The 16,126-nt window shown below is 33.6% G+C and overlaps 2 protein-coding genes across 2 annotated transcripts; both read left to right on the forward strand.

Annotated features, from left to right (window-relative positions):
- The first annotated feature begins 2,660 nt into the window (after positions 1-2,660).
- LOC139872340 (protein Brevis radix-like 2) lies at positions 2,661-6,607 on the forward strand. Its single transcript, XM_071860192.1, has 5 exons — positions 2,661-2,960; positions 3,197-3,570; positions 5,063-5,198; positions 5,494-5,831; positions 6,247-6,607. Exons 1-5 carry the CDS (start codon positions 2,841-2,843, stop codon positions 6,323-6,325), a joined length of 1,047 nt encoding a protein of 348 aa, XP_071716293.1. The 5' UTR covers positions 2,661-2,840; the 3' UTR covers positions 6,326-6,607.
- Positions 6,608-9,464: 2,857 nt separating this feature from the next.
- Positions 9,465-10,574, forward strand: LOC139871291 (putative F-box protein At1g47730). Its single transcript, XM_071859019.1, has one exon. The coding sequence runs from the start codon at positions 9,465-9,467 to the stop codon at positions 10,572-10,574; it is 1,110 nt and encodes a 369-aa protein (XP_071715120.1).
- The last annotated feature ends 5,552 nt before the right edge of the window (positions 10,575-16,126 follow it).

Consider the following 16,126-nt stretch of genomic DNA (forward strand, 5'->3'; position numbering starts at 1 on the left):
ATTGACGACTTTGCTATATGTTTATATCGGTAATTGAATAAGTACTAGAACTACATAGTCATGAATTTACCTCAAGTGATTGTTGTAATTTAGGTTTTACGTGAGTTTAACCGGGTTGGGTCTAATTAATCTAATCAATCTAAATCAATTATGTTCTTCCATAGATCCATTGTTGTAAGTATCCATTTACTCTAGTTCAATTATACAAGTTATGAATTGGTTTATGTGAGTTTATCAATGTTCATGGCTTGTACTTCAACACTTAGTGATTTAGACATCTACATGTGAGTGTAGGATGGTAATTGAATGGTAACAAGATTTCACAATAGTGTAGTTTATTTAGAGTGATCTTAATAAACTAGGTTTTATGTGAATTTAACCAAGGAAGAGTCTTATTGATTAAACATAGGTAAAGAAGAACTAATGACAAGGTTTATGTGAATTTACTAAGTTTATAGTTCTCGGTTTATAGATATTGTGATATTGATATGAATCATTTACTTGTAACTACAAAATAACGGGTTTAATTATAAAAGAACAATCCCTATCATTTATCAAGCATTGAAGTAAACACCGCCTTCTCATCCTTGTTATTTATCTCATATTATTTTCCGTTTGTTACTTAACAATTCTACATTTAAAACTCCCTCTTTAGAATAATTAATCGTTTAAAGTCCTTAAAACAAACTTCTCCCTGTGGATCGAACTGGTCAATTTACTTGCTAGTTACTAGATGATCGGGTTTTAGTTGCCCGTATTATGTGTTAATTATTAAGCATATTGTCTACATTTTAAATGTTACATCTTAACACATCAGTACTGTAGCAATTCGAAAATACTGTAGCAAATTAGTGTTTTACTTGTTAATCTTAAACGTTTTAGTTAACTTATCTAAGTATCAATCGAATCAATAATCGAATGTTACTATCGTTTACTAAATAACTTGAAATTATATATATGTATATATCTTTATTTAATATACATAAATGAGTTTTTAAATACACATTGCAAGTTATTTATAATTAATTTTAGTAATTAATATACCAACTTATTATATATATATAGATGTTCGTGAATCGTTGGTCAATAGTCAAAGGTTAACTGAATATATAACACTAGTTCAAAAATTTTGAGAATCAATATTACAGACTTTGCTTATCTTGTCGAAATCATATAAAGATTAAGTTTAAATTTGGTCAAAAATTTCCGTGTTGTCACAGTAGGCGACCCATTTACAAGAATTGAAATAAAAGCCGATTTAAGACAAGTCATTATCCATTTCCGCCACCTACATCCGAACCCCATTCTCTTCATCATCTCTAAAAGAAATTAACTAGCAAACGCCTTTTCAAAGTCTACTTTAAAATTAAGACTTTTCTTTTTGTTTCGCTTAAGGTAATAAATCGATTCATTTGCAATAAGTGCCCCGTCTAATATATATCTTTCTTTTATAAAGGCACTTTGTTCATCACCTATAAAACCCGGCATTACTTTACGGATATGAATGGAAAGAACTTTTGCTTATATTTTATACTAGCTTCCTATTAAACTAATGGGACGGAAGCCATTAAGTCCCATCGGTTTTTTGTTGTTGTTGTTGTTGTTGTTGTTGAAATAAGGGTCACAAAAGAGGCATTATATCCATTTGAAATATATCAAGTTTCCCAAAACCAATTAAGAGATTACACGAGGTCATTTTTAATCAGATCCCAATGTAACTTGAAGAATTTAAATTTGAAACCATCCAGCCCAGACGCCTTAGATGTACCACACTTGTTAATAGCATCCAACACTTCCTTTTCGGAGGTCTTGGATTGGGTATGGAGCCTTGGTATTTACTATTATATAAGACACTTTGTTATTATCAAAATTAAGACGTAAATATATGATGATATAAGTTATCATCTCAATATAACTAACATGATAATTTTACGAGATGTTACATGTTCAAATTTCATTGGTAACATATCCAAAAGAGTAAAGTGGTTGAAATAATTGATCATAAATGATTACCAGATAAACTCTATTAGATTAGAAAATCTTATCAAAAGACAATATTTATTTTATAATATTAACGAACTGATTCTGGTAGTGACTAGTGACTACAATAGCAGCCATCAGTATTTATTTTAGTACCAGTAAAGTAGTTGTAGCACCACTACCGCAATACCACCACCACTACCAGTCTACCAGAGGGCAGAGGCTGTACGTTTCAACCATTGCCATCAATTTTTATTTTAATTTATTAATTAACATTAAAATTAAAATTAATGTAATGTAATAGGAGTACTATGTACTCATATTAATTTATTTATAAATTGGTTGGCGCACATCACATGACCACGGGCCACCTCTCTCATTCTCTCTCATTCTTCACTACAAAAAATCAATATTCACACACACTAAATCCACCTCTCTCTGTGTGTTTTCCCTCACACTCTACTTGTGCAGTCGACTCAACCAAATGCGTGCGATTCCCAAATCGTAACAACTTTTTCACATTACGTTTTTTTTTTTTTTTTTTTTTTTTTTTTTTTTTTTTTTTTTTTTTGAAAGGCAAACCCCCCAAAGTGTAGCAAGTGAGGATTGAACTTGGGTCCCTTTGGAACTTTCCAAGCATCCTACCACCAAGCCAACCCCTTGGGGTTAATTGCTTTTCACATTACGTTTTTGTAACGGTTTCTTCAATTTATTTATTTAATTATTTATTTAATTACAACCGCGTCAATTCAAACCTATATGTTTGATTACTTCATTCTTACTCCGATGCAAACCGTTTACGAGTTTGATTTCAATCAAATCTGAACTCGAAGTGTGTGTGAGATCGGAGAAACGCAAATATGTTGACTTGTATCCCTTGTTCAAAGCAATTAAACGCTGGATCTCTTCATGAACAAGAGCAAAACGACACCGTTGAAACACCTCGCACTAAACCTGCCATTAAAGCTCTCACATCTCAGGTACCTTATTACTCTCATTTTCTTCAATTCATTGATGCATATCACTTATATATCTATTATGTATATGTAATAATACAATATGTAATAATACAGTATATTGTACTATGAAATGTTAGAATGATAACAATAAATAGGTCTAAAACTATGAGAACTATGAAATCAGAGGTTAATTATTAATGTATATGCTAATTATTATGTATGTATATGTAAATTTGTTATTAGTGTATTTTGTGTAGATCAAGGATATGGCGGTGAAGGCATCAGGAGCTTATAAGAACTGCAAGCCATGTTCGGGATCGAATCATGATCATAAGGATGGTGAATGTTTGGATTCAGAAACTGGATCAGTTTCTGATAGAATTCATTGTGGATATCAACGGACATGTAATGCTACTACACCTAGGGTTTGGGGGAAGGAAATGGAGGCTAGATTGAAAGGGCTTTCGAGTGGTGGAAGTACTCCGGCTTCACATAGTGATCGAATTGAATCGGTTAAGTTTATAGAGGAAGATGAACTTAAAGAATGGGTTGCTCAAGTTGAACCAGGGGTTTTGATCACGTTTCATTCGTTACCGCAAGGAGCAAATGATTTAAAACGTATTCGTTTCAGGTATTTAAAGTTATGTCATAGTTTCAAGTTTTGATATGGTGTTGTTGCTCATGGGCTCATTGAAATTTGGGAAAAAAATGATTAATTCAACGATAATACACTTAATGGCTTATTTAAGCTTATGAGCTGAAGTCGGTAAGTAGCATATGTTGTGCTGTTAAAAATAAGGTTATTGACATTTCTACATACCAATAAGCTGTAAAAATAAGCTTAGCTGACAACATCTTATTAAAGTCATAATTTTGAGGTCCATGTGTATTAGATACTAGGTTGCATAGTGGCTTAAATTGTGGAGGTGGCCCCCATATAGGTGATGGTTAACATCTTGCAATACAATTATTTCACACACATCACATATGATATGAAACCAAATTATAATACAAACAAATATGTAACTATGATAAAGGCAATATACAGTCAATAAATTTTTTTTGTGGGTCCATTACATCCATTAGTTCCGCCATAATGTTTTGTTGGTTGGAATCATCTAACATACTTGTTAAGCTTTTCTTGTATATGTTTATTATCAAATTATTACTCTTTTAATTATAAATTATAATCATTTGATTGTTTAGATTGTCTAACATTTTCATTGTACATCTCATTGTTATGCCTGATGTTGTGGTAATCACTTATTTTGGGGACCATTATTTCATTGCCTGTCATTAAGGTTATATCAATGGTATTATTTGCTGGTGTAATTCCTTGGGGTTGGTGCATACTGCAATACTACATTGTAAAATGATTGGGGAACAAATACATATGTTATCTGCTGTTGGCATCACATGGTAGGAACCCCTTTATATCCTTAAGGGTAAGAATGTGTTCCCACATTCGAGTACATGCGATGGCTCAGGGGCAGTAATAGCACCTTTTCATGCATATGATATAAAGACACCATTATGCATAAGTTCATATTTGGAGAGCAAACTTGTCTGTTGTAGATGATGTATGTGGACTGTGGTGCTACCTACACATGTGTGCCTTCATTGTTTGAAAGCGACTGCGACTGCGACTCTTTATGATCTGATAATGAACTTAGGGGACCCCTTCATTTGTGTAGTATAGCATATTTGGTTTAATCTGGTCCAGAATAATGCAACGGGTCCATTCAATTCTGTTTCAGATCTAACGTTCTTTTCAACACTCACTAAAAAGTAGTATATGGCTAATGTGAACTGGGTCCTTGCAAACTCAGGGACCATCCCAATTTAAAAAAATATAGGCGGTCTTTCATATTGTTTTAATTTATTTTTATATTTATATATAAATGTATTTTCTGATTAAGCTTTGTCTCTAGGATTGTATTGAATTAGTAAGATATGTAAATGGATTCCCATATACGTGTGATGGAAATATAACTCACATTGTAGGTTAATAAACCGCTGCATTCATTATAATGTAATGTTATAAATACTCACCTTTAGTTATATTAAAATATTTTTGAGAAAGATTTTGATTGTATCGAATTTTGATGGTGTTATTTTATAAGCCGTGAAATGTTCAACAAAAGGCAAGCTCAAAGATGGTGGGCCGAGAACTCTGATAAGGTTATGGAGTTGTATAATGTGCAGCGTTTCAATCATCAAGGTGTACCACTACCAGCTCCACCAAAATCTCAAGATGAGGTTAGCAATAATCTCTTATTTTAAACATTCATTGTAAACTTTTGCAGATTTGATTATTATAAGGGTCAAAATGGGTTGTGCATGTATTTTATGTTACTAGAAAAAAACAAAGTCGATAAAAAAAAACAAATTTAGAAGGATTTAAGCATTCGACCAGTTTCACTTTTGGTTGTGTGTATATTAAAGTATATATATGCAACCTAACTACCTAACTTGTCTAGGTTCTAATTAAACGGGTTTAAATTGTCATCTTTATGATTAATAAATTGATATATAGATACTTATTTACTTGCAGGGTTCAAAAATTGAGTCTTTTGGGAACAGCCCAGTTACACCACCACTTAGCAAGGAGCGTCCGCCTCGCAATTTCCACCCAAAAGAAACCCATCACGATTCTAGTGGGCCCGCATCAACACCGGCACTATCAAGCATAAGTGGAGCCAAAACTGAAACTTCATCACTGGCTTCTGCAAGGAGTAGTTCATCTAGAGAGGGTGATTACTCAGGAGAACTATCTATGAGCAACGCAAGTGATGTGGAAACTGAATGGGTTGAACAGGATGAGCCAGGTGTGTACATCACTGTCAGAGCGCTGCCAGGTGGCAATCGTGAGCTGAGGCGTGTTCGGTTCAGGTAAAAAAATGATTAATATCTTATTCTTGATAGTTTCCCTAACTTGGATTGACCTGAAAAGGCTAGTTAGGGTCCGTCCGTTTTTTTACTTATTAAGTCATGCTGTCTGATATAATATGTTGGTGGTGAATAAGTGATTAATAAATAATTATTGTTTGTTTTATGTGCTGAATAACCGTATGAATAATTAAATTAACAAAATAACCTCTATGTGGGGTAGTTATAAAAGCAATTACTAATAAATTTTAAAAAATTATGACTAGAATGTAATTTCACACTTATTTGATTTTCTTTTGTATTAAAGCACGTCTTATTAAATAAATTTAAAACTAACACCCATTTATTACTCTCCTTATTAAGTGAAGTTCTTTAATTCCAAATCAAACATGGCCTCTGTATTTGTTTTTTTTTGCAGTCGAGAAAAATTTGGAGAAATGAATGCAAGGATATGGTGGGAACAAAACCGAGCTAGAATTCAAGAACAGTACTTGTAATACGAAGCCATTGGAGTCTGGAGACGATTCTTGTTTTTTTAGGTGCTGTGTGTTGAACACGACGATTCAGTTTTCGTGGTGACTTAGTTTTTCTTTTCCGAAGATGTGACATCTTGGGTGAATTGAAACCATAGCGAGTTATGTTTTGGAATTAAAGCTTCAGTTAAATACATTCAATGTTTACTTAGTATGAATATTTGGTAACAGGTTTTAACACACTACCGGTTAATTTTTATCTTCATTAGTTTATACGTTTGGAAAGGAAGGCTGAGCTTATCTGTGTTGGTATGATTTTTTGTAGTTCTTTCGAGACATGACTTGTAAATGAGTGTTTCACCCATTGTTATCTATCTTCTTTCTTTTCTGGTCCTTTAATAATTATTACTTCCGTGTAGGCGTGGTTGTTCTGTAATGTTGGGTGATATGTGTCACAAGACACGCGGGTGTTGCGTTTCAAATAGACCCCACACTCCATTCATGAAACCAGTTTTCCTCGAAAGCTATTTTGGTTGCCTTCTCGTTGTGGTTCTTTTTTCAGTGACATCTTTTATGTGTCGGTGTTGTCCCTCGTCACGGATTGCATTTCTGGTTTTCATGTCCTGCTCACCCGGTAAATTCTCAGGGTTTCGAGGACGATTATAACATTTTGTTGGTTCACTTTCTCGGCGGTGACATTCCTTTTCCTGCCGAGATCACCCATTGAGTTTGTTTACTTTGTGTCATTAGGTAGGACTGCTGTTGAGATTCTACATAGTTTAGGTGATTTTTTAGCGGGTTGGGTGTGATTTGTGATAGATTTTATTGCTAGTTTCAATCGCGGTTTCTTTTTTTTAACGACGATTTTTTGATATCAATAGATCATTCATTTGCACGTAACACACACGTTCGGGCGGAAACCCGAACATGATCGACGGTTCCCGTGAACACATCCATTCGGGCAGTGTTCCGGGTAGACAGTGGTGGAAGATAGGCTTACCCAAATGGGGTATCCGCCCCACCTGAATTTAACAGGGAAAAAAATTTACACTAAATTTTTTTTTTTAACCAAATAATAAGGTTTTTTAGTGTTTACCCATGTTGATAATGAAAAATTTATTAAATTTTTACACCCGCCCAATCTGTGTCCGGGTTTAAGTTCCGCCACTGCAGGTAGAGGTCTGTGAACGAATCCGGTAGAACCTCTCTATAGGGTCAATATATACCACCAGTATTGGTGTTCAATTGGTTTAAAGAAAAACCATGTCATCCCTATGGATCGAACTCATGACCTCTCCCTATCCAATAACTCAATCGCAATTTTTTTTTATTTGGACTTCGATTGCTAGAGCTTCAGTTATGACGGTTGGTGTTTGGGTTCTTTTAGCAAGTGTTAAATATCAATGGACTCACATCGGTTGTTTGATGCTTCAATGGTTCATTATTGTTTGTTATACCGTGTTTTTTTTACATCAGTTTGGAATCACCCAAGGGGACTAAACCACTCACGCGTTCATCTCCCGTAGTTGTACCACAACTAATGCCCTGGAGGAAACCCGGTCCAATCCGAGGGCATGACCGGTAAAACCTCCCTCCCTGCTGCCCCCACACGAAGCAAAGGCGACATGGGTAGATACATCAAGTCAATGATAACATTGAGTGCAATGTTGTAGCTCAGCGGAGTCGAAATCCTGACCTCTCGCTAAGAGAAGCATACCACTATCAGTTAAGCTGCAACTCAATATTATACCGTGTATGTGTCTAATGTTATTATTAGTGGTAGGGATGAGCAGAAGTACCAATTTCCCGATCCCGTACCGGTACCGTCCCGGTACCGGTACCGTTTTACCGGACCGAATGGTAAACGAGACCGGTTCCGGTTCCAGTTTTGTTGGCTTTTCGGTATCGGTACAAAAGATGCGGTACCGGTACGGTACCGGGAAATTCCCGTATTAGTACCGATTTCATTACCCATATTTTAAAAGGCCGCTGGTTTATTGGAATATGAAAAGGCCGTTTGGTTACTTGAAAATTGTTTAACACGTACAGACAGTCACACGGTATCATCAAAACAAAAAAAAAACCATCGCCTATTGTTGCTGTTTGCTGTTTTTGCTGTTAAAATGTTGCTGAATTTTGTTAAAATGTTGCTGAATTTAGTTAAAATTTTGTTAAAATGTTGCTGAATTTTGTTTAAATGTTGCTGTTTTTGCTGTTTTAGTGATCCTCTTGATGCTGTTTTTTTATGAATTATGTTGTTTGAAGTCCATATGTTTTGCAGTAAAAATTCGGTACTAACAGGTAAAATACCGAAAATTACCGGTACCGAACCGGTACCGGTATTGGAAAAACAGTACGGTATCGGTATTTGAAATTGGGTAAATTCGGTACCGGTACTTTTCGGTTCCGGTACGGTTCGGTACCGGTTCCGTACCGTGCTCATCCCTAATTAGTGGTAGTAGTTATACTTATCATTATTTATTTGTATTTTTATTATTTATTATTATATTTTAATTACTTTATTATCTAGATAAAAACACAATCAATTTAAAATCTAAATTTCGTATGACATTGCATAATTATAATTATAGGTAGTCCTAAACAGACTAATCAGTTGATTCCTTTAAGACTGTTTCTAACCGTGGCGGTGACATCAAAGTTAAGTGATGTACTTTTTGGTGATGTGGCAAAATATTATTCGTAGTTGGGTATATAATTTATTAATTAATAATATATAAAATATGTGGTGAAATATGATTGGCTGAAAAATATTTGACACTACTTTACTGATCTGTCAGCTTTTCGACTGACGTCCGGAGCGTCAAATTTTGAGGCCGTGTTAGGGGCGTCAAGGACGTCAAACAACTTGCCTGCCAACTGGGATGTTTGAGGAAAAGTGAAGCTCGGTTAGGATTAGTCTAATATCACTAAATCCACGTACGTTCATAACCGTATATTACAACTATCTCCGTCAATTGATTCGATCACTATTAATGTACATATTACCACCAAATCCACGTTCTAAATAGTCACCAAATCCACGTTCATAAACGTGAGTGATTCCACTAATATCGTTCCATCACTATACATATTTCCACTCTCTTATACTCCCTAAACTAAAAACCCTAGCAATCGCATCCCACAATCACATGCAAATTTAAAAATGTCGGACCACATACCAATTGAAATTCAAACCGAAATCACGAAAAGGTTTCCGGTGAAATCACTTATGCGCTTCCGAAGTGTCTCGAAACCATGGAAATCATTGATCGATAGTTCTCAATTTGTTTCTGATTACAATCTCCGTCAAAATCAACACCACCTATTTATAGTCTATAAAGATCCGAATGAATATGGGCTGAAATACGTTTCTATTGTTGACGATGATAAATTTCCACAACAGATTTGTGATTTGTCTGCAATTGTTCCACTTTTTGTTGTAGATAAGCACGATCCAAAAGTTAGGGTTGGACCTACACTTGTAAGCACCTCTCAAGGTTTGTTGTGTTTATACGGTTGTTCTCGTGCTTATATTTTGAATCCATTTATTCGAAAATATATTGGTGTTACTCTCCCTAATGTTGATTATCGCACCAATGGAAGTTTTCTAGGGTTTGGAGTCTGTCTCAAAACTTGTGTCCCTAAGGTTATCCAGGTTACATTCAATCGAAATTCGTCGGTAACTTGGAAACTTGCTGTGTTTTCGTTAAGGTCGTTGTTGTGGAGAAGTCGTTCATTTAGCAAAATAAGTGATCTGCCTTGTGAATCGATTAAACTTCAATCATCGGATGAATGTGAATGTGTAGACGGGTTTATTTATTGGCGTGCTTATTGTAAGGATGATGATCAACGTCGGATAATTATTTCGTTTGATTTGGCTAATGAAGAATTTGGAGTAATAAATCTTCCGAATGATTTTCAACGTGGTAGTGTTTGGGATTTGTGTAAGTACAGGGAGTCTCTTGTTTTGATTTACCGTGATTACAAGATTTCGGAAGGTTATGATGTATGGATGATGGAGGATGGTGTTACAAAATCGTTTAAAAAAGTATTCACCATAAACTCAACTGCGGATTGTGTTACGACGATGGCAATAAGTTACAACGGTGAAGCAGTTATGGAAATACTTGAAGATTATAAATATAACAATGTAGCATCGATTGAAAGTTATGAACCCTCCTCAAATTGTTTCAAGTTGACTAAGATTAATGGAATTCATGGGTCCACCTCTATGAGTTCTTACAAGGAGACATTGCTTTTGCATGATTACTAGGAGTTTAATTTGACAATTGCTTGATTAGTTAAATATTAATCACTCTCGTTACTTTTAACTTTATTTTTCTTTATTTGCATTAATTAATGTCATTTTATGATCATCTGGTTTTATTAAGTTGGTATGGATAGTCAAGGGTTTCTTTGATCTAAAGTATTTACTTTTATTCCTTTAATATTTGGTTTTTGCTCTTCTTTGTGGTGTATGATGTATTAGCTTGGGTCATGTGTAAATTCAGGGCCGGTCCAGAGAATATGAATGCCCTGTGCGAGATGGTCAAAAATAGGCCCCTAAAAAAATTAAATGGCACAACACAAGGATTGGACACCTGGTCATGCTAGGCGACTCATCTCTACACCAATTTTTATTGTATAAATAATAAGTAATGAAATCAACTTACTACATATGAATCACCTAAATTGATGTCTATGTACATATTTTGATGCAAAAAATTCAATTATATAATTATTAATCATAATTGAACATTAGATAAAGAAAACTATCTTCAATACTTAAAATTGTTAATCGGTTTAATCGTTCTTGACTCAATACTTCCTAAACAAGAATTTAATAACTTCAATTTTGAAAAACTATGTTCAACAAATATTCTATTGTTTTCGTTTTGGTTTTCGTGTCATCACCATATTTTAAATAACATTATTCTCAACACCATTTAAAGATTACATTTATATAAACAAATTACAGTTTAATTGGAAATCGTTCAAACAAACAAATGAATAAGATAAAGACTAATTAGATCAATTAATTATATAAACAAAGATAAGACAAGATGGTGATTCAGTGGATTCGTAAAAGAAGAATAAAAATACCCACATCGATGGCAAAATGATAAGTCAGTGGCAAAATGATAAGATGATCAATTATTTATACATCCCACATCGGTGGGTTACTTAACAAAAATACACTATATATTTACCAGCTTTGAATTTTTATCTAAAAAGATGATTAGTTGGGCCTGATTTCTCATTGCACTTTTAAAAGGGTTGGGCTAGTGGGGTGATTAATTTTTGTGTATGTACAAAAATGGGCTAGTGGGCTGATTAATTTTTGTGTATATACAAAAATATATGGGCCCCTATAATTGTTGGGCCCTGGTCTAGTGGGCTGATTAATGGCCTTGGTCTAGTGGGCTGATTAATTGATTAATTTTTGTGTATATACAAAAATATATGGGCTTCTATAATTGTTGGGCCCTGGGCTAGTGGGCTGATTAATTTTTGTGTATATACAAAAATATATAGGCCCCTATAATTGTTGGGCCCTGTGCAAGTGTACATCTTGCACACTCTTTGGGCCGAGCTATTTTTGTGTATATATAAAAATATATGGGCCCCTATAATTGTTGGGCCCTGTGCAAGTGTACATCTTGCACACCCTTTGAACCGGGCTTGCATGTGTTTAGCAAGATTTAGATGCGATCACTAGTTACTTATATGCGCATGTACCAGCAGAGTAATGGTTATTATATATATGTAGATCAATTATTTTTGTACTCCATGTTAAAACTGATAGGTCCGCCCAGGGACGATTTTATTAAGGGACAAGCGGGGGTGGTCGCCCCAAGTGGATTTGCAATTTTTAGTGTAAAAATTTTGAATTTTTCGACTTTGTCCCCGATGAAATTTTTTTTTGCCCCAAAACTTAAATATTTTGCCTCAAAACACTCAAATTTTGCCCAAAAATCTCTAAATTTTTACCCCACAACCTTCAAATTTTGCCCCAAAACCCCCATAATTTGCCTAAAGACCTCCATTTTTTTTTGTTTCAAAACCTCCATATTTTTCCCAAAAGAATTGCTACGGTTTTAATTTTTTTTTTTTGCCCCGCTGAAAAAAAATCATGGTACCGCCACTGGTTCCGCCGATAGCTCTGTTATCTTGTGGAGGCTTGCAATTTACTAATCCCGTTGTTGTCATTTAACTAGATATAGATGTGAATGTATAAAGAGAAAACCAAAATGATGAGTTGATGGTTTGGGTCAAATGGGATGATCAACTCTCTGATGGCTTGTGCAGGGGATTGGCATCTATAGAGGTGTTTTTATTATTCAGTGCACACACATATACATACTGGTTGTTTCAGATTGTCTAAAGCTGTCATGCAAGTGAAAAATACTTCGAGTTGTTTTTGTAAGTCAACTGTGTTGACTGGGGTTTACTATCTAGAGGAAATCCACAAAAGAATGGTGGAACTTAAGCATATGATGAGTAGACTACTTGGGCCATTATGTATCTATACTCGTAGGTTTAAAGCCGTGCAAATGCACGGCCCAGTTTCTGGTTTTTAGTCATGTTTTCAGCAAACCATTTTGAATTACCTCTGACAGGTTTTAAGTTCATGATAAATAAGATGCTTTGTGATTTTTATGTCATTATCTTAATAGTGATGAGTAGTATGTGTAAGAACACTGGGCAGAAAAGTGTCACCTATAGGTGCATGCAAGTGTTGGATAAGGTATGGAATTGTTCTGGTATTAAGTTCCTTGATTTGTTTAGATGTGTGCCATTTTGGTAAGATGAGTAGATGTCATTGTTATGAAGACGATTCGTATTGTAAATTTGATTTTGAGCACTTGATGTTCTACTCTATATAGCTACTGTGCTGAGAAGTAAAATAAAATATTTGAAGTGGGATAATTTGAAGATAAATGTCAGAATATATGTAACAATATGAATAATAAATACCTTAATAGTCTGGTATGCTTGTAGAAGATGCATATATGAAAATATGAATAGGTTTCTATGATTCTATCAGGGTGCTATAGAAGCATAGCAGTTTTTCAAAACACAGATATAGTTGCTATTGATAATTATACATTAGGAAGTTTTTTTAAGCTGCCATGTGATGCAAAAAAAAAAAAAGAAAGAAAAAAAAAGTGGGGTTTTCTTTGTAGTTAGCTGTGGATATTTTGTTCTTTTTATTTATTATTTTGCTTTAGGTGATTTATCGGCTACAAAAGAAAGAGACATGTTAACTGGTAAGCTTTTGTGATAGCAGCACATATTAAGATAAGGTAATACTACAGTGTAGTTTTCTTTTAGGCCGACGTTAATGCTTACCTTGGTTTGTTGTAATATTACCTTTACATATACATTGATGCGATTCAGAAGTGCCTAGAAACCATGGAAATCATTGATCGAAAGCTATCGATTTGTTTCTGATTACAATCTCCATCAAAATCAATCGCATCTATCCATCAAAATCAATCACACCTTTTTATAGTGTATAAAGATCACAGTGGATATGAGCTGAAATATGTTTCTATTGTTGAGGATGATAACTTTCCAAAACATATTTGTGATGTGTCTGCAATTGTTCCAGTTTTCGTTGTACAACAACGCGAACCAAACATAATGGTTGGACCAACACTTGTAGGTAGCTCTCAAGTGTGTATCTGTTTTTACTTGAGATTCGACTTCAGCGTAATATGATTCTTCTGAGGTCAATGCATCTCGGTGATAGTCCCTCTCATCCATGTAGTAAAATAAGAAATGCAAGACGTAGAAAAAATAACAAAAACAAAATTACAATAGTGGCATAAGTGAATTGTAGAAAACGACTTTTTTCATAGCATGAAACGACAAAAGAATCTTTCACTATTATATATTTGTTTGATCAAGTGTATATATCTGTTTTTTGCTTGAGATTCAACTCCGACACCAATTTCATTTTTCCGAGGTCAATTCATCTCTTCCATGTAGTCAAATAAGAAACGGAAGACTTTAGAGAAAAAACAAAAACAAAATTACAATAGTGGCATAAGTGAATTGTAGTAAACGACTTGCTCAATAGCATGAAACGATAAAAGAATCTTTCACTATTATATGTTTGTTTAATTTTTAACTTAACATTGCATTTTTAATTTCTAAAAGTTTAACATTATTTAATGGAGTACTTATTAAAATATTGACACGACTGTCGACTTATTTATCACTCTCTCCATTATAAATCTATTGTCGATTATTCTTTTTTAGGAAGTGTCAAAGGAATTGTTTAGTGTGATAGAATACTTTTGTACCCGTACTTTATATATGTAAGATAAAAAGTTATGAGTAAAACTGATGAGTTAATAAAAAACAATCACTTTATTTAAACTGCGCGTTTTTTGTTTAGGAACAATAAATTTGGTACAGAGTGATTATTCGATTTTAGTCTTATGTCCTTTGAACACTTAAACACACTCATTCTTTCTTCTCATAGTACTCTTACTTTCATCATGTGATGACCCGAAAATTTCTGACCAAATTTAAACTTAATCTTTAATGTTTCTGACACGATAAGCAAAGTCCATGAAGTTGAATCTCAAAATTTTGAACTATTCAATTACCCTTCGATTGTTCTCAACGATTCGCGAACAATTATATGTAAATAGATACATATACTATAACTTGAAAACGTAACAAAGTGTTATGAAAATGATACTGTGCATTAACCTTATTGGTTTGATTATCTGATTAATATCTAGATAAGTTAACTAAAACGTTTAAGATGAACCAGTAAAACACTAATATGCTACAGTATTTTCGAATTGCTACAGTACCCGAAAAGCTACAGTGTTTTCAAAAATCACTATTTAAAAATGAAAATGTATATATGTATATGTATATACTACGAGACAATAATTTATAGAAGTAAATGACCAAAACACTCGAAAGTTTAAGATACACTTTGAGTGATATAATTTAGGGATAATTTAAGATTATATTTTGACAAAGGTACGTGTCCCAAAATGTAAATTACAAGTTTTCTCAGCGTACGAAGGGACATTCGAAAAACCGGAACCGGGACATAAGTCCAGTGACAACGTACGAATCATCGGTACCAAAATTACAAGTTAATTATACACGTAAATATAATATATTATATAATTAATTATTTAAATTATATATATTATATTTATATTTTATTATGTCGACGAACTAGATTACAAACAAGTTGTGAGCTGGAGAATCTTCCCATGCGATCGCATGGGAAATGATCATGAAGGCCATGCGATCGCATGGCAGTCTGGGTCAGGCACTCTCTATAAATTCGATCGATTTCAGCTCAGTTTTACACACTTATATATTCATTTTACTCCGTAAATATTTATTATTATTATTATTATTATTATTATTATTATTATTATTATTATTATTATTATTATTATTATTATTATTATTATTATTATTATTATTATTATTATTATTATTATTATTATTATTATTATTATTATTATTATTATTATTATTATTATTAAGATTATTATTATTATTAATCTTATTATTATTAGTATTATACATAAAATACTACGACGAAGTCATGAGCGTGTCACTTTTAAAATGGTTTTCAAGCGGGATAGAGTTAAGGAAATTATGGGTTATTGCCAAGGCGGTTATGGGAAATGTTCGGGGGTATATTCGCGAGTCAAACCTAGTGTTTATCATCTCCGTTACGTCTACGTACTTTCCTACAATATTGAATCTCAATATTGATACGTAAGCACTTATATTTTATCTTTTATATATTAATTGTGTATCCATGTCTAGTGC

Source organism: Rutidosis leptorrhynchoides, chromosome 10 (genome assembly GCF_046630445.1).
Source record: "Rutidosis leptorrhynchoides isolate AG116_Rl617_1_P2 chromosome 10, CSIRO_AGI_Rlap_v1, whole genome shotgun sequence".
Classification (NCBI taxonomy): Eukaryota; Viridiplantae; Streptophyta; class Magnoliopsida; order Asterales; family Asteraceae; genus Rutidosis; species Rutidosis leptorrhynchoides.

Bases quoted from the DNA above. Each gene is read 5' to 3' on its own strand.
- LOC139871291 (XM_071859019.1), top strand. From the start codon at position 9,465: ATGTCGGACCACATACCAATTGAAATTCAAACCGAAATCACGAAAAGG.
- LOC139872340 (XM_071860192.1), top strand. From the start codon at position 2,841: ATGTTGACTTGTATCCCTTGTTCAAAGCAATTAAACGCTGGATCTCTT. The intron at 2,961-3,196 runs GTACCTTATTAC...TATTTTGTGTAG, and splicing joins TTAAAGCTCTCACATCTCAG to ATCAAGGATATGGCGGTGAA. The intron at 5,199-5,493 runs GTTAGCAATAAT...ATTTACTTGCAG, and splicing joins CACCAAAATCTCAAGATGAG to GGTTCAAAAATTGAGTCTTT.